Raw genomic sequence first — 23,228 nt, 5'->3', positions numbered from 1 at the left:
CTCTTAAATCCGTATCTTCTGTTCTACCCCCCCCCCCCCCCCCCCTCTCTCTCTCTCTCTCTCTCTCTCTCTCTCTCTCTCTCTCTCTCTCACTGTTTGTTTACTGGAAACTCAACAGCACAAAGCAATGAGCATTAAGTTCAGTTGCCTCAACCCACAGTGTTTTAGTTCCTCCCCAGCAGTTGGAAAAGGATCTAACTTTAATTCTGCAACTAAATTTTGCCCACTATACTACTTGTACCATGTAATCAACAGTTTGTGAAACAGAAGTTCTGATCATTTATGAGCTAATGTGACAAAATTTCAAATACTGTACCAGTAACAAGTTCAAGACAATGAGTTTATGAGCACAGAAGTGGAAAATAAAAATAAAAATGTGTGATCACTGCATTTTAGACCCCAAATTTACTTCTAATGTAACGTCCTGGAACAGACACCAACAGCCTCACCAAGTGCTAGTGTTTTCCAACCTGCACCCATCATGAAAGTACCCGCCCAGGTAGCTATGCTTGTTTAATTCGTTTGTTGGATGTTCCACAGATCATCTGAACAATTCTTTTATAAAATTATTTGTAACGAGTCAGTTGCAAGATAAAATGGTTAGTGTCATAGAATTAATAAGCATTAATAGAGACATTATTATTTTTAGCTCCACTCATGCAACTACCCTTTTTTTGCTACCTCTCAGACATTATATGATATCAGGAAAATGAGCAGAAATTTTATTTGCTGCATACTGAACTCCTTTCTGAACCAATGACAATTTTAACAATGGGTAATAAATGTCATTTTTTCCCTCTAGCATTGCGGGTATGGACAGCACTTTTTCTCAAATTGTGATGGATTATTTACAATGAATTTCATTAGCAAATATATGTTTATTTGTTAATTTACTTGTCCTTTGAATCATTTCTGTACAAGACATGCACATGGTGATGCACAAACATACAACTGATACGGAGAACTCCTAGCATGATGTGATGTGTAGAAATGTACAAACATAACAAAATTTTCACTCTTTTGGAGTGTGTGCTGACATGAAACTTCCTGGCAGATTAAAACTGTGTGCCGGACCAAGACTCGAATTTGGGACCTTTGTCTTTTGCAGGCAAGTGCTCTATCAACTGAGCTACCCAAGGTTGGAGACGAGCTACTGGTGGAATTAAAGCTGTGAGGATGGGACACGAGTCGTGCTTGGGTAGCTCAGTTAGTAGAACGAAATGCAAAGGTCCTGAGTTCGAGTCTCTGTCCGGCACACAGTTTTAATCTGCCCTGAAGTTTCTATGTACAAACATGATTTTACATAGTTCTTAATTATTTTAGCTCCATTTCTTTCTCACATATATACAAAACACGTCTGCTTGGCATAATTAAAGAAGAGTACACAATTTGGATATTTTTCGATGGAATAAGCACAAAACTATTCCACATATATTTTACATTAATGTTTACTTCTTGTACAAAATTCATTACTGCAATTTATTTCATATTTCTTTTCATAAATATGGGCCAAAAATTCAGTTACTGTGTAAAAGCAATGATTCAGCAGCTCCCATGAACCCAGAAGCGGATACATATGGGGGTGGCAAAACCCCCCTTTGTCGGGGTGCCCGCATTGCCACCTGGACCATCTCTGACAGTCAGCCCACACGCTATTCGTTCAATTCTTTTGTCATTCAACTAGACTGAATCGAGTTATCGAGTAATTGTACTTTCCTATGTAGCATACACATCCGCGTCGTCATATTTGATACATTTCTGTCTGGCACCTAGATAGCTAACACATGCCTACGAGAAAAATTGCGGCCATTCTATTGATCTCAATATGTTATTCTGTCTGGCATTTGTTCGAGAAAAGTCACAAATATTCTACTGTTTTGTGATTAAAAAGAAACAAATGGGAGAGATTCTTCAATATAAGCAAATGAGCATAACACCCTTGATGATTGTGATTCCGTTATGCAACTGTTGTCTGTTTGTCCTAGATCTGACTACCCTACTTTGCACATGCTGAACAGAATATTTGCATGTCTACCTCATCTATTGCAACAGCAGAAAGAAGTTTTTCAACATTGCAACGCACAAAGACATGGCTAAGATCAACAATGGAGGAGGATCGACTTAATGGCTTAGCTCTGTTGAACACTCACCCTGACATTGATCGTCCAATTGATGATTTAATTAACCAATTTGCCAGGAAGAATAGGCACATACAATTCATCATTTAAGGAAGAAAACCACAATTTTAACTTTTTTATATTATAATATGGCATTGTCTTGTATATGTGTATAATCACTTTAAATAAAAGTTTCTTAAACTTTGCAAGTGACTTTATTATTTTTTGCTACAGTAAAAGTAACGGTAGCTCACAGTATCTTTAGTGCCCCCTCCTTGAGGTTTTTCTGTATCTGACACTGCATGAACCATGGACTTTGCAACTGGGCAGGATGCTTGAGTGCATCAGCGACACAATAGCCGTAGCTAAGGTGCAACCTTAATGTAGGGTTATCTATTAAGAGGCCAGACAAACACATGGTGCCTGAAGAGGGGCAGCAGCCTTTTCAGTAGTTGCACGGGCAACAGTCTGGATGAATAACTGATCTGGCGTTGTAACATTAACCAAAATGGCCTTGCTGTGCAAATACTGCCAACGGCCGAACGCAAGGGGAAACTATATACTTAACTTTTCCAAAGGGCATGCAGCTTTACTGTATGGTTAAATGATGATGGCATCCTCTTGGGTAAAATATTCCATAGGTAAAATAGTCCCCCATTCAGATCTTGAGGCGGGGACTACTCAGGATGATGTCATCAGCAGAAACAAAACTGCCGTTCTACGGATCAGAGCGTGGAATGTCAGATTGCTTAATCGGGCAGGTAGGTTAGAAAATTTGAAAGGGAAAATGGATCTGTTAAAGCTAGATATAGTGGCAATTAGTGAAGTTCGATGGAAGGAGGGACAAGACTTCTGGTCAGGTGAATACAGGGTTATAAATACAAAATCAAATATGGGTAATGCAGTAGTAGGTTTAATAATGCATAAAAAATAAGAGTGTGGGTAGGCTACTACGAACACCACAGTGAACACATTATTGTACCAAAGAGACACGAAGCCCACACCTACCATAGTAGTACAAGTTTATATGCCAACTAGCTCTGCAGATGACAAAGAGATTGAAGAAATGTATCATGAGAAAAGAAATTATTCAGATAGTGAAGGAAACTGAAATTTAATAGTCATGGGCGACTGGAATTCGGTAGTAAGAAAAGGAAGAGAAGGAAAAGTAGTAGGTGAATATGGAATGGGGTTAAGGAATGAAAGAGGAGCCAGCTGGTAGAATTTTGCATAGAGTATAGCTTAATCATAGCTAACACTTGGATTAAGAATTATGGAAAAAGTTTGTATACATGGAAGAGGCCTAAAAACACTAGAAGGTTTCAAATAGATTGTATAATGACAGGACAGAGCTTTAGTAACTCGGTTTTAAATTGTAAGACATTTCCAGGAGCAGATGTGGACTCTGACCACAATCTACTGGTTGTGAATTGTAGATTAAAATTGCAGAAAGTGCAAAAAGGTGGGAATTTAAGGAGATGGGACCTAGGATGTGCAAAATGGCTGAGCAGGGATGGCTAGAGGACAAATGTAAGGATGTAGAGGCTTATCTCACTAGGGGTAAGATAGATACTGCCTACAGGAAAATTAAAGAGACCTTTGGAAAAAAGAGAGCCACTTGTATGAATATCAAGAACTCAGATGGAAACCCAGTTCTAAGCAAAGAAGGGAAAGCAGAAAGGTGGAAGGAGTATATAGAGGGTCTATACAAGAGTGGTGTACTTGAGGACAATATTATGGAAATGGAAGAGGATGTAGATAAAGATGAAATGGGAGATACGATACTGTGTGAAGAGTTTGACAGAGCACTGAAAGACCCCAGTCGAAACAAGGCCCCGGGAGTAGACAACATTCCATTGGAACTACTGACGGCCTTGGGAGAGCCAGTCCTGACAAAACTCTACCATCTGGTGAGCAAGATGTATGAGACAGGTGAAATACCATCACACTTCAGGAAGAATATAAGTCAAATCCCAAAGAGAGCAAGAGTTGATAGGTGTGAAAATCACTGAGCTATCAGTTTAATAAGCCACGGCAGCAAAATGCTAACATGAATTCTTTACAGGTGAATGGAAAAACTGGTAGAAGCCAACCTCGGGGTAAAGCAGTTTGGATTTCGTAGAAATGTTGGAACACGTGAGGCAATACTGACCCTATGACTTATCTTAGAAGATAGATTAAGGAAAGGCAAACCTATGTTTCTAGCAGAAAGCTTTTGACAATGTTGGCTGGAATACTCTCTTTCTAATTCTGAAGGTGGCACTGGTCAAATACCAGGAGTGAAAGCCATTTACAATTTGTACAGAAAACAGATGGCAGTTGTAAGAGTCGATGAGCATGAAAGGGAAGCAGCGGTTAGGAAGGGAGTGAGACAGGGTTTTAGCCTCTCCCCGATGTTATTCAATCTGTATATTGAGCAAGCAGTAAAGGAATTTGGAGTAGGAATTAAAATCCATGGACAAAAAATAAAAACTTTGAGGTTTGCCAACGACATTGTAATTCTGTCAGAGACAGTAAAGGACCTGGAAGAGCAGTTGAACGGAATGGACAGTGGTTTGAAAGGAGGATATAAGATGAACATCAACAAAAGAAAAATGAGTATAATGGAATGTAGTCTAACTAAATCAGGTGATGCTGAGGGAATTAGATTTGGAAATGAGACACAAAGTAATAGATGAGTTTTGCTATTTGGGGAGCAAAATAACTGATGATGGTCAAAGTAGAGAGGATATAAAATGTAAACTGGCAATGGTAAGGAAAGCGTTTCTGAAGAAAAGAAATTTATTAGCATCAAGCATAGATCTAAGTGTCAGGAAATATGTTCTGAAAGTATTTCCATAGAGTGTAGTCTGTATGGAAGTGAAACATGGACGATAAATAGTTTGGACGAGAAGAGAACTGGCGCTATCGAAATGTGGTGCTACAGAAGAATGCTGAAGATTAGATGAGTAGGTACGTAGCTAATATGGAGGTACTGAACAGAACAGGTGAGAAGAGGAATTTGCGGCACAACTTGATTAGAACAAGGGATCAATTACTAGGACACATTCTGAGGTATCAAGGGATCGGATGAGCAGAGGGTGAAAAATTGTAGACGGAGACCAGCATGAATACACTTAGCAGATTCAGAAGGAGGTAGGTTGCAGTAGGTACTCAGATATGAAGATTGCACAAGATAGAGTAGCATGGAGAGCTGCATCATACCTGTCTCTGGACTGAAGACCACAATAACAAGAAGGAAGGTTTTTCAAATTCTTGTTAAAGAAGGGCGGAGACCTCCTGTTCGTTATTTCTGGTGGCAGACTGTTGTATGGTCGGATGCCTTTGTTATATGCTAAGTTTTTGAAGGTGGAGGCACGCAGATTTTGAACATGGCGTTTCAGTTTTTGTCTATTACCATGATCATGAACATCCACATTTTTATTGAATTTAGTAACACCACATTTAACAAACTTTCAAGTTTCTAATATTGAGAGACTATCAGGAGAAAGACTGAATGAACTTTGGGAGAGAGGTCCGCAGCTGTCAGTTGGCTTTGCCCTGATCATTATTCTCATAGCTCTCTTCCAGGTGAGGAGAATGTCTCTGCAATGTGTGGAGTGTCCCCAGAGTCTGCACTACACTATGAAATTGCGCATAGTAAGCAGAGCGGACAGTGCAATGTGTGAGGATAAGTAAAGCTTAGCACACATGGTTCAGCTTACTGTTTGTTTTGCTGATTCTGTTTCCCATGGTAGATTTCCTACATCCACAGGCCTAAAAATCTTGTTTCTGATGTGGGGGATATTACAGAGCTATGTTGTTCCATATCGGGCATATATTTTGCAATTCTGAGGTGGAAGTTAAAGGTGGTGATTTTCTGTCAAACCAATCACCTGTCTTTTAGTTACGGCCTCTTACAGCTCAAGTCATTGTTAATGGTATGGAGGATACTGGTATCATCTGCAAGAGTATATTGGTAGTGGCACTAATGTACAATGGTAAGTTGTTAATGTAAAGAAGGAGCAGAATTGGTCTAAGTATTGAATCTTGGGGCACACCTTTTGTGATTTTGCCATGGAGTAGCAGGTGTCAATAAGTCCATGATCACAGAGTGTTAATGCTACTAATTGTTTCCTGTTTTGAGATATATGATCTGAACCAGGCAGAGGGATGCCTCTGATGCCACATTACTGCAGTTTGTTAAGTAGAATATTGTTGACTATCACGTCAAATGCCTTTGATAAATCTAGGAAGATCCAAACTGCTTTTTGGTTTTTGTTTAGAGCATCTAGGGTGTACTGTATGCACTCATACATATCTGTTGTTGTGGATTTATTTTTCCTGAAGCCATGCTGGGCTTCTCAGAGGATCTGGTTCTTTTCCAGAAACTTTGTTAGTCTTTGATAATTTAGTATCTCCAGAAGTCTACCAAATGCAGAGAACTATTTTGATGATGCAGTTTAAATGTGACATCTGCGGGTGAACACCACTTAATATTCTTATACTGCTTGCTTTTGTGCAAGAAATATTTCCTTTCCAAGACAGGGTTTACCTCAGAAAATTATTCTGAAAGACATTACTGATCGTCAATATGCAAAATACATCAGGAGACTGATATGTTTGCTTTCAAGTTTAGCAATTATACAAAGAGCAAAAGTAGCTAAACTTAATTGTTTGAGAAGCTCAGTAATATGATTCTTCCAGTTCAAGTATTCAACAATATATACACACCCAAAACTTTTGAAGCATTCTACCCTATTTATTGACTGCTGCTCATGTGCTACATCAATTGCTGGTATGATTATTGGTTGTATAGAACTGAACGTAGTGGGCATTTTCAAAATTCAGGGATGGTCCATTTTCAGAAAACACATTTAATAATTGTTTGGAAAATATCATTTACCATCTCTTCTTCTGCTTTCTTTCTGTGAAGTACCAATTTTGCTTGTTGAATGTTAAGTGGAAAGTCATTAATATATATAAGGAGCAGGAGTGGACTAAAATTTGAACCCTGAGGGATTATCCCTTTGTGATTTTCCCCCCCAGTCACTAAATTTTCTACTTTCCCAACACTGTCCAAATCATTCAGCGCAACCTTCTGCATTCTGTTTGTTAAGTATGATTCAGAACATCTGAGCGTAAAGCAATCGGTTCTATAAAACTTGAGGTTTTCTAAAGCTATCCTCCATGCAACTTCAAAATGCACGTGGACGAGGAGCTGATAATGTTACAGTGTGGAATAGCATGTTCCACTACAATGTGGAGTGTGAAATGAAGAATCGGGCATGTTAGATTTTTGCCTTGTGAAGATGAACATACCCAATGAGACACCACATTGTTTTACATCACAAATAGAACTCATGATGTTCCATATTGTATCAAGTTAAACTATGGGCTTTCTTCAAAACAGAGTACATAGTATGAATACAAGCTGTTTCAAAGCAAATTGAGGCTCTCTTGAAATAATCATTTGTTATAATAAAATGTATTTCTTGAAATTCTTGTTGCAAAGTCAAATAACTGGCATGTTTCCCTAATGGCCAGATATCTTTATGTAACTGTCAATCTGTATCAGAAAGTAAACCCAAGTTTCACACTGGAAGTTTTTCTCTTATGAAGCTTTGTGCTTCAAAAAAATCTTGTCTTCCATTCAAAATAATTACAAAATGACTCTCGATCTTGTATTCTACATAATGAATTACATAACTTCTGAGTAACTGTAGTCACACCAACATCGAAAACGCGTATATTATGCGCAAAGTGACATTAGACACTATAACTATATTCAATTTGAAGACAAAAATAGGATGAAGATTCACTTGAGTTAAGGAATAACTTCTTGTAGTACATATGTCAGATTGTTTTACAGCATTATTCACTGTTAAGCCATCAATGAGTCCAGAATCATCTTTGCGTTTTCCTCTACTTTTATTTGACAATCGCTTACTATGCACGTTACACCAAACACCGCATACTGCGACTGGAGAGCACTGAAAGTGCAAATCATAATAACCTGCTTGCCCCGTGGGACGACAGTGCTATCTCTCTAGCCAGGTGGGATGTCACATCTGCATTGTCCGTAACATTAGCTGCCTCATCCAGTGTGAGGATGGCTTAAGAGATAATACAGTCTACTGGTGATATATTATTATTTAAGGCTCGTACTATTTGATGAGTGAATGTATAAATAGCATTTTTCAGTCTATTAACCCTTCTGGAATCCACATCGCTAAGTAAGTTGTTTGCACTTCAGTGAGAGGTTACTCTTGAGTTCACGACTTTTTAGAATATTTTGGAATAAGATGTCAAGTCAGGAAATTGGACAATAATTGTTTGTTTAAATCTGTCTTGTCAACTTTCTTATGAAGTTAACCTGACATTAGTTATGAAGATGGAACAATTTTTCAGAATTCTGTCTGATGTTCTATCAAACCCACAAGAGGTCCTCTTTTCAGAATTTTTATAATTGTATTAATTTTAGTGAATGTTGTTAGTACTGCTTCTAGTTTAGCAGAATGGCATTTTAATATATTCTCTTGCTTCTGGGACAGAATCACTTAATCCTGTATTTGCAGCTACATTTAGAAAATGTCTGTTAAAAGCAGTTGCAACCTGTGAACTATCAGTCACAATATTGTTATTTAGTTTAATTACAAAGCAATCTTAGCTGTCCTGTCTCACATTCAAACGTATCCAATATAATTTTAATCTTATTACCTGCATTATTTATTTCTGTCAAGACAGGCATACTTCTGGGCATCTTAATGAATTTCCTTAAAATAATACTGTACATTTGTAGCATGCAGGTAATGTCAGATCTCGACTTACTCTGGCCTTTACTTAAGTTTCCCTCTTCCTCTTACATGAGATTTTAATTCCCTTAGTGATCCATGGGTTACTTTTTTTTTATGGATATTGTGGATAATTTTTTAGGAAAGCAACTTTCAAATATTGACATAAATTTACTATGGAATAAATTGAAACTGACATTAGCACCTCTCCCCACAGACACCTCAACACATAGCATCAGTTCCGGGATAGCAAGGTGTGCTGGCTATGGTTTGAAACCACCCAGAGAGTTAACGAGGTGGTTCAGTGTGTTGCTTAGCATGGATATGGTTTTTGAGAAGCAGGGACACGGGAACGGCACCCAGCCACCCCTTAAACTAACCATGCCAAATCAATTAATAACCACACCAACTCTGCACTGACATGGAACTAAGGCACATGAAGAAGAAGAAATCACTGAAGTAGTATTTCGGTAGTGGGCAATTGAGAATAAGAATTTATGTTCTACATTTACCTACTGTATGGAACTGACAAAATTCACTCTGATTAGAATATTGCCTTTTTGTAACCATGGAACTATTACCTTGTTGTTATAGTTTCAGCAAGCCTACAGACTACACTGGACAATAATGAGTACTGTGCTAGTGAAATACACACATCAAAAAAGTTTTGCTTCACACCAGTTCCCAGAACTCCTGAAGATAGACGTTGACTGTGGATATTGTATCACAGACACAGTTCCTTTGACTGTTCAGAGCTGTCACTAAATCCACCCAAAGATGTAAACAACCATGCATGAGCAGTGCCTATTAGATGGAGAGGGTCCAACAGCCTATCAGTTCTAGTCATTCCACCAGGAAGGAAGTACACGGTTCGTGTTGTCTATAGTGCGGTCAATACCGCGATGCAATCATGTCAGCATTGTTACTTAGTGCCAGGAAGGGCTCTCAACAAGGGAACTGTCCGGGCATCTCGAAGTGAACAAAATTTATGTTGCTTGGACATGGAGGAGATACAGACAGCCAGGAACTATTGTTGACGTGCCTCGCTCAGGCTGTCCAAGGGCTACTACTGCAGTGGATGACCGCTACCTACAGATTATGGCTCGGAGGAACCCTGACAGCAATGCCACAATGTTGAAGAATGGTTTTCGTGCAGCCACAGGACACCATGTTACAACTCAATCTGTGTGCAATAGGCTGCATGATGCACAACTTCAGTCCCGACGTCCATGGTGAGGTCCATCTTTGCAACCACGGCACCATGCAGCACGGTACAAATGGGCCCAACAACCTGCTGATTGGACCGCTCAGGATTGGCATCATGCTCTTTTCACCAATGAGTGTTGCAACTGCCTTCAACCAGACTATCATTGGACACGTTTGGGGGCAACCTGGTCAGGCTGAACGCCTTAGACACACTGTCCAGCGAGTGCAGCAAGGTGGAGGTTACCTGATGTTTTGGGGTTGGATTATGTGGGGCCAACATATGCTGCTGTTGGTCATGGAAGATGGCGTAATGGCTGCACGATACGGGAATGCCATCCTTCGACCGATAGTGCAACCATATCGGTAGCATACTGGTGAGGCATTCATGTTCATGGACGACAATTCGTCCCCCATCGTGCACATCTTGTGAATGACTTCCTTCACGATATTGACATCACTTGACTAGAGTGACCAGCATGTTCTCCAGACATGAACCCTATCCAACATGCCTGAAATAGATTGAAGAGGGCTGTTTATGGACGATGTGACCCACCAACCACTCTGAGGGATCTCCACCAAATCGTAGTTGAGGAGTTAGGCAATCTGGACCAACATTGCCTTGATGAACTTGTGGATAGTATGCCACGACGAATACAGGCATGCCTCGATGGAAGAGGACGTGCTACTGGGTATTAGAGGTACCCGTGTGTACAGCAATCTGGACCACCACCTCTGAAGGTGATACAACATGCAATGTGTGGTTTTCATGAGCAATAAAAAGGGTGCAAATGGTATTTATGTTGATCTCTATTCCAATTTTCTGTACATGTTCTGGAACTCTTAGAACCAAGGTGATGTAAAACTTTTTTGACGTGCTTATATCCATAAATGCTCGTGTCTCATGTTTTTAATCACCGTAACAGAAAACATAATTGTTATGTAACTTTTAAAACTGTTCCCATTGTAAGCGGACACACTAAACCTCTCTTAATCAATGTTCACTTTTATTTCTCGTTAGAATACTTGTAACAAAATTTTAATGAATTACATAAAGTGAAAATAACTTACCTGCCACTTTGAAAGTGGAAACTGCATCTGAGCAATTGCTTGGACTGCGTGTACAGGCAACACATTTATATTCAGCTTCATCAGACTCCGATGCATTTGCAATTATCAACTCCGACTGAAATGAATAAACTGTTTCTCCTTGCCGTATCGAAATACCTGATAACAGATTGTCTTATTAACATTTTGGAACAATAATATTCCTTCATTCACAGGAATAATGAAATCATATGTTTTCAATAAGAAAAATAATCAATGCTTATGAACCACAGGAAAGAGTGAATTGTATGGTTTAATGTGCGTCATAAAAATCACATTTATGCATATTCTGAATTTCTTGTTTTTAAAAGAGTGTGTGTGTGTGTGTGTGTGTGTGTGTGTGTGTGTGTGTGTGTGTGTGTGTGCAATTTTATTGGTCCCGTAAATTACCTTTTGTACAGATATCTACTTTTAACATGTGACAGGTCATTAGGCTTACAATCTGGATAATATGAAATATGTAAGTACATAAAATACCTCACCATTAAATATACATAGGAGCTTTCACAGTATATATATAATATTACATCATACACAATTACTTATGATGCAGTATATTCATAATATTACAAGTTACAAAATGACTTATGATACAAACAAAAATAATAATAATAATAATAATAATAATAATAATTTTGTGAATTTAATTAGCTTATATTATACATCAGTGGTTCCTAATTATTGTTAATTTCTTTAACACTGATTTCTGTTGCTAGTTCTTTTTATGATGTGAGAGATTTATCACTCACAGGATGAACTTTTGATCAATGTTTGGTAATGTAGTCACCTACACTATAAAATTATCCTTGTATCAGAAACTTTTTTAGAGTTGTGGGGATTGTTTCCTCAGTTTTGAGGTCTTGTAATTCCCTTGGCATTGCTTGTATTAACTTGATGCCAGGTTATTTGGGTCCTTTTTAAAGAATCTAAGGTCTACAGGGAATGCACCGCAGTTGTTTTCTGTTGCTTGTGTTGTGTGTATGAACAGTCTCACTAGTCTCCAGTTTTGAGTTATCACATAATGCACTCACATTGGTCTTGAACATATACAATGATGGCAGGGTTATAATGTTTAGTTCTTTGAAACAACTTTTACACAATTCTTTTGGCTTCTTTTTCAATATAATTCGAATGGCTTGATTCTGTAATGTGAATATTCTCTCCATTCCTGTGATAGTCGAGTTCCTCCATAGTGTTACTCTATATCACGTGTATGGTTCAAAAAGTCCATGCTGGACAGTGCACAAGAGGTCTCTGAGTACTGAGTCAGTTGTGTCATTATAAATATCACTGAGCTTAGCTTACTGAAAACAGTACTTATCTGCTGTTTCCAATTTAGCTCACTGTCTATTGTAATGCCCACAGACTTAACTGAAGCTACTTCTTCCAGTCCTTTTTCATCTAAGAAAACAACAGTGAGTGAACAACACACTGTCAAAACTAAAATGAGTCAATGCGGTAAACAACAGTTAATAATGAATTGTGAACAACAAATATGTATTGATAGGGCTGCAAAAGATGAAACTGGTAATTGCATAAATGAGTTAATATTTGAAGTTGGTGCACATTTGAAAGTACAGTGAGACAATCAGCTGTTACAAATACTCTACCAATGGCAGAACATTCTTCTTTGTTTTTGTGCACATTCTAAATTGCTGACAAGGAAACAGGTCTTCTCCAATTACTCTCTAACAAAATGCTATTCAGTGAGGTCTCATTATTTGAGCCAATATCTTAGACATTAAGCAATAGTGATGCATTTTCTAAAATAGCAATGTATACTCTTATGGATCTGTCACCAAAAAAATCTTAAGCATCATTATTTCGCGTCTGCTTCTGAACGCAATATGCAATGGGCTTACACTAAGGTGACAAAAGCCATGGGATAGCAGTAAGCACATTATGAACAAATGGCCGTAGTATCACATCCACAAGGTATAAAAGAGCAGAATGATATTTTCACTCTGCAGCAGAGTGTGTGCTGATATGAAACTCCCAGGCAAATTAAAAGTGTGCCAGACCAAGACTTGAATTTGGGACCTTTACCTTTCACGACAAATCCTTTACCGACTGAGCTACCCAAGCGAGACTCTCAATTCCTCTTCACATCTTTAAAGAGCAGTTCATTAGCAAAGCATACTCAGGCAATTCACCTGAAAAGATTTCCAATGTGATAATGGCCACACTACGGGAAGTAATAGACTTTGAATGTGGAATGGTTGTTTGTACTAGATGCATGGGACAATCCATTTTGGAAATTGTTAGGAAACTCAATGTTCTGGGAACTGCAGCACCAAGAGAATGCTGAGAATACCAAATTTCAGGCTTTACCCTCAATACAGAGAACAATTGGCTGAAGGCTGTCACTTAACAACTGAGAGTAGCAGTATCTGCATATAGCTGTCAGTGCTAACAGACAATCAACACTGCATGAAATAACTGCAGAAATCTATGTGAAACGTAATGCGGATGTATGTGCTAGGACAGTGAGGTGAGATTTAGCATTAATGGACTATGGCAGCAGAAGATGTTTGTCAGTGCCTTTGCTAACAGCACGACATTGCCTGCAGTGCCTCACAACCATATCTGTTGCGCCCTAGATGACAGGAAAACCTTAAGCTGGTCAGGTGAGTCCTGAGCTGATGGTAGCGTTTGAGCATTGTGCAGACCACCCAAGACCATACACCCAAGTTGTCAACAAGACACTGTGTAAGCTGGCAGTGACTCCACAATGGCATGAGCTGTGTTTATATGGAATGGACTGGGTCCTCCGGTCCAACTGAACCAATCATTGACTGGAAGTGGTTATTTTCGGCAACATGGAGACCATCTGGACTGTGTTCCCAAACAACAATGGAATTTTTATGGACGACAATGCACAATGGCAACAGGCCACAACTGTTTGCAACTGGTTTGAGGAACATTCTAGACAATTCCAGTTAACAATCTGGCCAGCCAGATCATTACCTGAATCTCATTTAACATTTATGGAACATAATCAGTAGGTCAGTTCTCGCACAAAATCCTGCACCTGTGACACTTTCACAATTATGGGCAGCTATAGAGGCAGCACGGCTTAAGACATAAGATGCTCAAGACATAACAGATCCCATAAGGAAAGGAGTGGGAAGGCAGAAGGCAAGCGTGAACCACCAAACCCAGTTGAAGCCAATCCAGTCAGGGCAAAGGAGGGAGCAAGAGGGCCTGCCAGCCCCTCCACTCACCAATAAGGTGGAAGGTGATAAAAACCTCCATCACAAATAAAATGTAAAACGAGATCCACAGCTGAGGCATTGCCAGCTAACACCAGGGTTAGAGAGTCTGGAAGGCTAAAAGACTGTCGCAGGGTGGCTAAGTTGGGGCAGTCCAGTAAGATGTGAGCCACAGTCAACATCAATCCACAATGACAGAAGGAGATAACTGTGAGTCAGCCAAGTACGGCTGCTACGGAGCTGGCATGGGACGACAGAGGCCTTACAAGAGGCCCGGGAGGAGGACCACCGCGGAGTTGTAGAATCCTTAATCGCACTGAGCTTGTTTGGTGAAGAAAGAGAGTGCCATTCTGCATCCCAAGGGGCCAAAACCTGATGACAATGTCGAGCGAAGGTCTCTTTCTGGAATGCCAATAGCAAGAGATTGCCTGGTAGTAGCCAATTTAGCCAGTCGATCAGCAAGTTCATTGCCAGGAATCCCAACATGGCCTGGGGTCCAAATGAAAACCATCGAGCATCCAAGTTGAGCAAGGAGAGAAAGGAAGTCCTGGACAGTGATGACCAACAGGTGGTCTGCAACTGCTCAATGAGTCACTAAAGATAGCGAAGAATAGTCCTCAGCAGGAGCGGATATGGTCCAGAGAGTGCAAGATGGCTACCAATTCTGCAGTTAAGACACTACAGCCATCTCCTTGGTGGGAGGACGATAGACAAAAATTCGCCTGAGTTTCACCCAGAGTTGTGAATAGGGGGGTGTGTGGTCCTATGGCAGCTACATATCATTCCTAGCAAATCCGTTTCAGAGATTTGATTAGGTAGCGGGCTCGGGTGTGGAGTCGTTTAAAGACCAGAAGAAGAGCAGTAGAAGGGTGCCACTTGAAGTGTTGAAGAGCACGATGGCAGTCTCTTATGGCTGCAGTAATTTCCGGAGTCCACCAAGGGACCATCTTTCGGTGGAGGGAACCTGAGGAAGAAGGGATTGCTGAAACAGCTGCTGAAAGGATGGCGGCAGTCAAAGTCTGTGTAGATTCATCAACACTGTCATGTGGCAATATAGGGGGGATGGGAGCAGAGGAGAAGGCACCCCACTCAGCCTTACAGATGGCCCACCTGGGAGGGTGACGGAATGAGACACACTGAAGGAAGGTCAAAAATAATCAGGTAATGGTCACTGTCACATAAGTCATCGTGGACACCCCACTGAATGGAGGGAAGAAGGCCGGGACTGCAGATGGAGAGGTCAATGGTAGAGAAAGTGCCGTGCGCCACACTAAAGTGTGTGGGAGCACCTGTGTTTAGCAAACAGAGGTCAAGCCCTGCCAGAAAAGCTTCAACTGTCCTGCCCAGGGCAGCAGTTGTATGACTACCCCAAAGAGGGTTGTGGGCATTAAAGTCCCCTATTAGCACGAAGGGAGAAGGGAGTTGTTGGGGAAGGGTGGCTAGGTCAAGGGATGTGGGAAGCCTGTCAGGTGGGAGGTAGAGATTACAGATTGTGATTGGAGTGGCCAGATGGACCCTGACAGCAATGGCTTCCAGAGTGGTATGGAGGGGAACCCATTTACTAACAATGTCCTTGTGGACCAAGGTGCAAACACCACCAGAAGCCCACAAGGGGCCAATTTGGTTCAGACAGAAAGTGTGGAACCCATGAAGGTCACGTGAGTACGAACTGACAAAATGGGTCTCCTGGAGCGCAATACAAGTGGCAGAGTAGAAGGAAATAAGGGGCTGCAACAATGGAAGGTGATGCGAATATCCATTACAATTCCACTGGAGGATTCTCAAGCCAGAGTCCAAATGGGGACCAAACAGACCAGAGTCGGTCACGCCGCTGAGTCACCATCCGTCACCGATAAGGATGGGGTAATATCCATATAGGTGGGGTCAGACACTGTTGGTTCACTGACTGGACGGGGGAGGGGGGCAAGGCTGCACCTCAGTGGGTATGAGAGGGGCCTTGCCCTTGTTCTTGCGTTTCTGCTTATTCTCGTGGGAAGGAAGATAAGGGCAGAAGTCAGCGATGGCAGGCATGGCATTACACCAGGCAATCTTGGTGCCCACTGGTCGCGGATCGCACTGCCAATATGGAGCAGCAGATCACCTTTCAGACGGGAGCTCCAGTACCGGCGGCAGCCAAAGGAGGGGAGCACTTCTCTGGCGAGGGAGGGGGAGCAGTAACCGAAGGGTATGGGTACTGACGTAGAGAGGGGGAAGGGGAGTGGAGAGGTAGGAGGAAGAGGCAGAAGGCATGGGGTGAATGGGTTGGGGCTGGGAAGAGGAGGGGGTAGGAGGGGGAATGGACGTAACTGAAGTAAAAGTAGAAGTCACAGACACAAGATGGAACCAGTCATACTTTTGTTGAGCCTCAGTAATAGGTGAGCCAATCTAAGGTTCTGTACTCTTGAATCCTCCTTTCTTTCACAAACACCGGGCACGCAGGCGAGCATGGAGAATGCTATCCATGACAATTTACACACACTGGCAGGGGAGCACAGGCACTCCCCTCATGGAGGAGGCACCCACAATCACCGCAGAGGGGATCAGTGGTGCAGCAGGAAGACATTTATCCAAACCATAAGCATTTAAAGCATCTCATCGGTGGTGGAATATAAGGTTTCGCATCACACCGATACACCGTGACCTTGACCTTCTCTGGGAGGACATCCCCCTTGAAGGCCAGGATAAATGAGCCCATACCAGTGCAATTGTTTGGAGGGCCTAGCTGCACACGGCGAATAAAGCGAACCCCCACCACTCGAGGTTAGCACAAAGCTCCTCGTCAGATTGGAGAAGAAGATCTCAGTGAAAAATTGTGCCTTGTACTGAGTTCAGAGATTGGTGGGGCGTGACAGAAACTTTGATGTCACCAAGATGGTCACAAGCGCGCAGGGTATCAGACTGGGCAGTAGAAGATGTCTTCATGAGCAAAGCACCAGATCGCATTTTACTCATCGATTCCACTTTGCCATACTTATCTTCAATCGTCTCCACAGAAATCAAAGGCTTGGTCATGCCAAAACTTCCACTATACGTCCTGGTACAAACCAGGTACCGAGGGAGAGGTTTCAATCCAAGCCGGCGAGTTTGACCCTCCTCCCAGGGGGTGGCCAGGGAGGGGAAGGCTGAAGGATCAAAAGGAGTGTCACACTTGCTACCACTCAGAGACGGCCACAGAATGGCCAGGATGGTGAAGCTTTTGTCGCTTCATGCGCAAAGTATCTGCCCTAGTACCACCCACTCTGATCAGGGGCTCTCTCTGTGGGTGGCACACAGCCACAGCAAGGGCCATCTGGCACGGCAGCCATTGCCTGGAGTACTGGTGCCCCAAAGTGATTAACATCGACTCTTGAGTACACACGAGACATTAGCAGCTCAGGCAAACACATGTGGTAAATGATACAAAGGTATTGAGACAATAAGGAGTAGTCCAGAACATACATGCAAACACCACCTGACACACTTCATAGTCAGTGGGATTCACAAAATAGCCCCCATAGCAGCAGGGGGCAAGGGGCTGCATTGCTGGGAAACAAGTTTCTTGCAGGGCTATGCAAGAAACAAGAGACATGCACAAAAGGTGTCACAGCTCAGCAAAGTGATGGAAAAAAACCACTACAGTTTGGCTGGAGGATCATGGTATCAGGATCCTGTGAGGGTGTGAAGGGACCAAGGAGGCAGTCATGCTTCAAGGCCACTTTCTGCCACTGGTTGTGAGGATAAACCACTAATACACAGGTTGTTTGAGGGAGTCTGGGACCATAGAGGCCACCAAGAATGGAAACAGAGGCAGAGCATGTGAGGGTCTGGTGGCATGGGAGCTACCAGGCTTGTCTGCTCCATACTCTGGGACAGAAGAGAAATGCCAAGTCCTATGAGCTCCGATGTGTTGCTCTGTCAGCCGCCACCTGGCTTCCTGTTGCAGATCAGCATAATTCTGGAGGGGAGCGTCCCGAGGGACCCCTTTCTGTTCAGGAATGCTGGAGGAGGGTATTGCTTCTCCAGCTGGGGGGGTGGGGACTGATGTCCCCAGCAGACAGGGAGTTGACACTCCCAAAGGGGTAGCAGTAGGAGAAGAATCCCCAACTGCCATGGGAGCAGATCCAAGAGCTAGAGACAGAAGAGACAGAGGAGACAGAGGAGTGTGCTCCCTGCCGTCGTTGGATAAGCAGCTGCAGCAGCAAGTTGTATACTCCTAGCTCACTCATTTGTTACATAGTTTAATTTTTAATTTCTTTGCGTGTTTTTGGTACTTGCATTGTTTAATTCATAAATTTCAGGCGTATTATAGTATTTGAGAGTTGTAGCATCGCGTTTTAGTACCTGAATAGTGTATAATCGCGTAGTCTCCTTCTGCCGCCGAGCAGTGTGTCAGCAGTGCGCAAGTAGCAGCATTACTGCATTTACTACGCAATCTTGTATTTTAATAACTGTTTAAATTTTGTGTTGATTTATTTGCGCTCTCTGTAGATTAGTTCAGACGTTCTTTGCACAATAGTTTTTAGCATGGATAGGGACTGCAACTGCTGTGTTCTGATACAGGCTGAGTTGGCATCCCTTCGCTCCCAGCTTCAGGCAGTGTTGGCTTCAGTCACACAGCTTGAGGCTGTTGCCAATGGGCATCACTGTGGGGTTCCGGATGGGGGTTTGTCGGGGACGGCCAGCTCGTCCCACGCATCCCCCAATCGGACTACAACTGTGGTTGCCCGGGATACTGCCCGCATTGAGGCTGATCCCTCACCTGTGGTAGAGTGGGAGGTCGTCTCAAGGTGTGGCAGGGGGCGAAAGACATTCCGGAGGGCTGAACGGAAGGCCTCTCCAGTTTGTCTGACTAACCAGTTTCAGGCTCTGTCTCAGGCTGATACTGATCTTCGGCCTGACATGGCTGCTTGTCCTGTTCCAGAGGTTGCCCCTCAGTCTGCAAGATCCGGGCAGTCGCAGAGGGTGGGCTTACTGGTAGTTGGGAGCTCCAACGTCAGGTGCGTAATGGGGCCCCTTAGGGATATGGCAGCAAGAGAGGGGAAGAAAACCAATGTGCACTCTGTGTGTATACCGGGGGAGTCATTCCAGATGTGGAAAGGGTCCTTCCGGATGCCATGAAGGGTACAGGGTGCACCCATCTGCAGGTGGTCGCTCATGTCAGCACCAATGATGTGTGTCGCTATGGATCCGAGGAAATCCTCTCTGGCTTCCGGCGGCTATCTGATTTGGTGAAGACTGCCAGTCTCGCTAGCGGGATGAAAGCAGAGCTCACCATCTGCAGCATCGTCGACAGGACTGACTGCGGACCTTTGGTACAGAGCCGAGTGGAGGTTCTGAATCAGAGGCTGAGACAGTTCTGCGACCGTGTGGGCTGCAGATTCCTCAACTTGCGCCATAGGGTGGTGGGGTTTCGGGTTCCGTTGGATAGGTCAGGAGTCCACTACATGCACCAAGCGGCTACACGGGTAGCAGGGGTTGTGTGGCGTGGGCTGGGTGGTTTTTTAGGTTAGATGGCCTTGGGCAAGTACAGAAAGGGCAACAGCCTCAACGGGTGCAGGGCAAAGTCAGGACATGCGGTGACCAAGCAGCAATCGGTATTGTAATTGTAAACTGTCGAAGCTGCGTTGGTAAAGTACCGGAACTTCAAGCGCTGATAGAAAGCACCGAAGCCGAAATCGTTATAGGTACAGAAAGCTGGTTGAAGCCAGAGATAAATTCTGCCGAAATTTTTACAAAGGTACAGACGGTATTTAGAAAGGATAGACTGCATGCAACCGTTGGTGGAGTGTTCGTCGCTGTTAGTAGTAGTTTATCCTGTAGTGAAATAGAAGTGGATAGTTCCTTTGAATTATTATGGGTGGAGGTTACACTCAACAACCGAGCTAGGTTAATAATTGGCTCCTTTTACCAACCTCCCGCCTCAGCAGCATTAGTGGCAGAACAACTGAGAGAAAATTTGGAATACATTTCACATAAATTTTCTCAGCATGTTATAGTCTTAGGTGGTGATTTCAATTTACTAGATATAGACTGGGACACTCAGATGTTTAGGACGGGTGGTACGGACAGAGCATCGAGTGACATTATACTGAGTGCACTATCCGAAAATTACCTCGAGCAATTAAACAGAGAACCGACTCATGGAGATAACATCTGGGACCTACTGATAACAAACAGACCCGAACTTTTCGACTCTGTATGTACAGAACAGGGAATCAGTGATCATAAGGCTGTTGCAGCATCCCTGAATATGGAAGTTAGTAGGAATATAAAAAAGGTAGGAAGGTTTATCTGTTTAGCAAGAGTAATAGAAGGCAGATTTCAGACTAACTAACAGATCAAAACGAAAATTTCTGTTCAGACACTGACAATGTTGAGTGTTTATGGAAAAAGTTCAAGGCAATCGCAAAATGCGTTTTAGACAGGTACGTGCCGAGTAAAACTGTGAGGGACGGGAAAAACCCACCGTGGTACAACAACAAAGTTAGGAAACTACTGCGAAAGCAAAGAGAGCTTCACTCCAAGTTTAAACGCAGCCAAAACCTCTCAGACAAACAGAAGCTAAACGATGTCAAAGTTAGCGTAAGGAGGGCTATGCGTGAAGCGTTCACTGAATTCGAAAGTAAAATTCTACGTACCGACTTGACAGAAAATCCTAGGAAGTTCTGGTCTTACGTTAAATCAGTAAGTGGCTTGAAACAGCATATCCAGACACTCCGGGATGATGATGGCATTGAAACAGAGGACGACACGCGTAAAGCTGAAATACTAAACACCTTTTTCCAAAGCTGTTTCACAGAGGAAGACCGCACTGCAGTTCCTTCTCTAAATCCTCGCACAAACGAAAAAATGGCTGACATTGAAATACGTGTCCAAGGAATAGAAAAGCAACTGGAATCACTCAACAAAAAAAAGTCCACTGGACCTGACGGGATACCAATTCGATTCTACACAGAGTACGCGAAAGAACTTGCCCCCCTTCTAACAGCCGTGTACCGCAAGTCTCTAGAGGAACAGAAGGTTCCAAATGATTGGAAAAGAGCACAGATAGTCCCAGTCTTCAAGAAGGGTCGTCGAGCAGATGCGCAAAACTATAGACCTATATCTCTGACGTCGATCTGTTGTAGAATTTTAGAACATGTTTTTTGCTTGAGTACCATGTCGTTTTTGGAAACCCAGAATCTACTATGTAGGAATCAACATGGATTCCGGAAACAGCGACCATGTGAGACCCAACTCGCTTTATTTGTTCATGAGACCCAGAAAATATTAGATACAGGCTCCCAGGTAGATGCTATTTTTCTTGACTTCCGGAAGGCATTCGATACAGTTCTGCGCTGTCGCCTGATAAACAAAGTAAGAGCCTACAGAATATCAGACCAGCTGTGTGGCTGGATTGAAGAGTTTTTAGCAAACAGAACACAGCATATTGTTATCAATGGAGAGACGTCTACAGACGTTAAAGTAACCTCTGGCATGCCACAGGGGAGTGTTATGGGACCATTGCTTTTCACAATATATATAAATGACCTAGTAGATAGTGTCGGAAGTCCCATGCGGCTTTTTGCACGGATGATGCTGTAGTATACAGAAAGTTGCAGCATTAGAAAATTGTAGCGAAATGCAGGAAGATCTGCAGCGGATAGGCACTTGGTGCAGGGAGTGGCAACTGACCCTTAACATAGACAAATGTAATGTATTGCGAATACATAGAAAGAAGGATCCTTTATTGTATGATTATATGATAGCGGAACAAACACTGGTAGCAGTTACTTCTGTAAAATATCTGGGAGTATGCGTGCAGAACGATTTGAAGTGAAACGATCATATAAAATTAATTGTTGGTAAGGTGGGTACCAGGTTGAGATTCATTGGGAGAGTCCTTAGAAAATGTAGTCCATCAACAAAGGAGGTGGCTTACAAAACACTCGTTCGATCTATACTTGAGTACTGCTCATCAGTGTGGGATCCGTACCAGATCGGGTTGATGGAGGAGATAGAGAAGATCCAAAGAAGAGCGGTGCGTTTCGTCACAGGGTTATTTGGTAACCGTGATAGCGTTACGGAGATGTTTAGCAAACTCAAGTGGCAGACTCTGCAAGGGAGGCGCTCTGCATAGCGGTGTAGCTTGCTCGCCAGGTTTCGAGAGGGTGCATTTCTGGATGAGGTATCGAATATATTGCTTCCCCCTACTTATACCTCCCGAGGAGATCACGAATGTAAAATTAGAGAGATTAGAGCGCGCACGGAGGATTTCAGACAGTCGTTCTTCCCGCGAACCATACGCGACTGGAACAGGAAAGGGAGGTAATGACAGTGGCACGTAAAGTGCCCTCCGCCACACACCGTTGGGTGGCTTGCGGAGTATAAATGTAGATGTAGATGTAGGATGAGGACAGAATCACTGAAGAGGATGTAGGTGATCGTATTTCTTCTTGGTCTCTTGATATGTGAGGGGGTCACAATTCTTGTGTTCCACGGCAAGTGTCCAAACTGCATGCATTCATAGTACCGCATGGGAGGAGGAATATATGGCTCGACATCACAGCAATACACCATCACACTGACCACCTCTGGCAACAAGTCACCTTCAAAGGCCAAGATGAAAACTCCAATATCCGCTTTGTTGATTTTTGGTTTCCACTGGACACAACTGACAAAATGCACATTTTGTCACTCCAATTTATCATGCAGATTGTCATCAGTCTGTAAAAGAAGATGTCAATGGTAAATGGGGCTGGGAAGAGGAGGGGGTAGGAGGGGGAATGGACGTAACTGAAGTAAAAGTAGAAGTCACAGACACAAGATGGAACCAGTCATACTTTTGTTGAGCCTCA

The 23,228-nt window shown here is 42.7% G+C and overlaps 1 protein-coding gene across 8 annotated transcripts in view; it reads right to left on the bottom strand.

The window, feature by feature from the left end:
• The window catches only part of LOC126412521 (vascular endothelial growth factor receptor kdr-like), an 864,770-nt gene that overhangs the window by 93,019 nt on the left and 748,523 nt on the right, over positions 1–23,228 (bottom strand). For all 8 annotated transcript variants that reach the window (XM_050082152.1, XM_050082155.1, XM_050082154.1 and 5 more), the window contains one exon: positions 11,165–11,320. In XM_050082152.1, coding sequence (XP_049938109.1) covers positions 11,165–11,320 — 156 coding nt within the window. The remainder of the gene's footprint in view (positions 1–11,164; positions 11,321–23,228) is intronic.

This window comes from Schistocerca serialis, chromosome 7 (assembly GCF_023864345.2).
Source record: "Schistocerca serialis cubense isolate TAMUIC-IGC-003099 chromosome 7, iqSchSeri2.2, whole genome shotgun sequence".
NCBI lineage: Eukaryota > Metazoa > Arthropoda > Insecta > Orthoptera > Acrididae > Schistocerca > Schistocerca serialis.
Note: the sequence above shows the minus strand (reverse complement) of the source record. Positions and strands in the feature narration are given on the sequence as shown.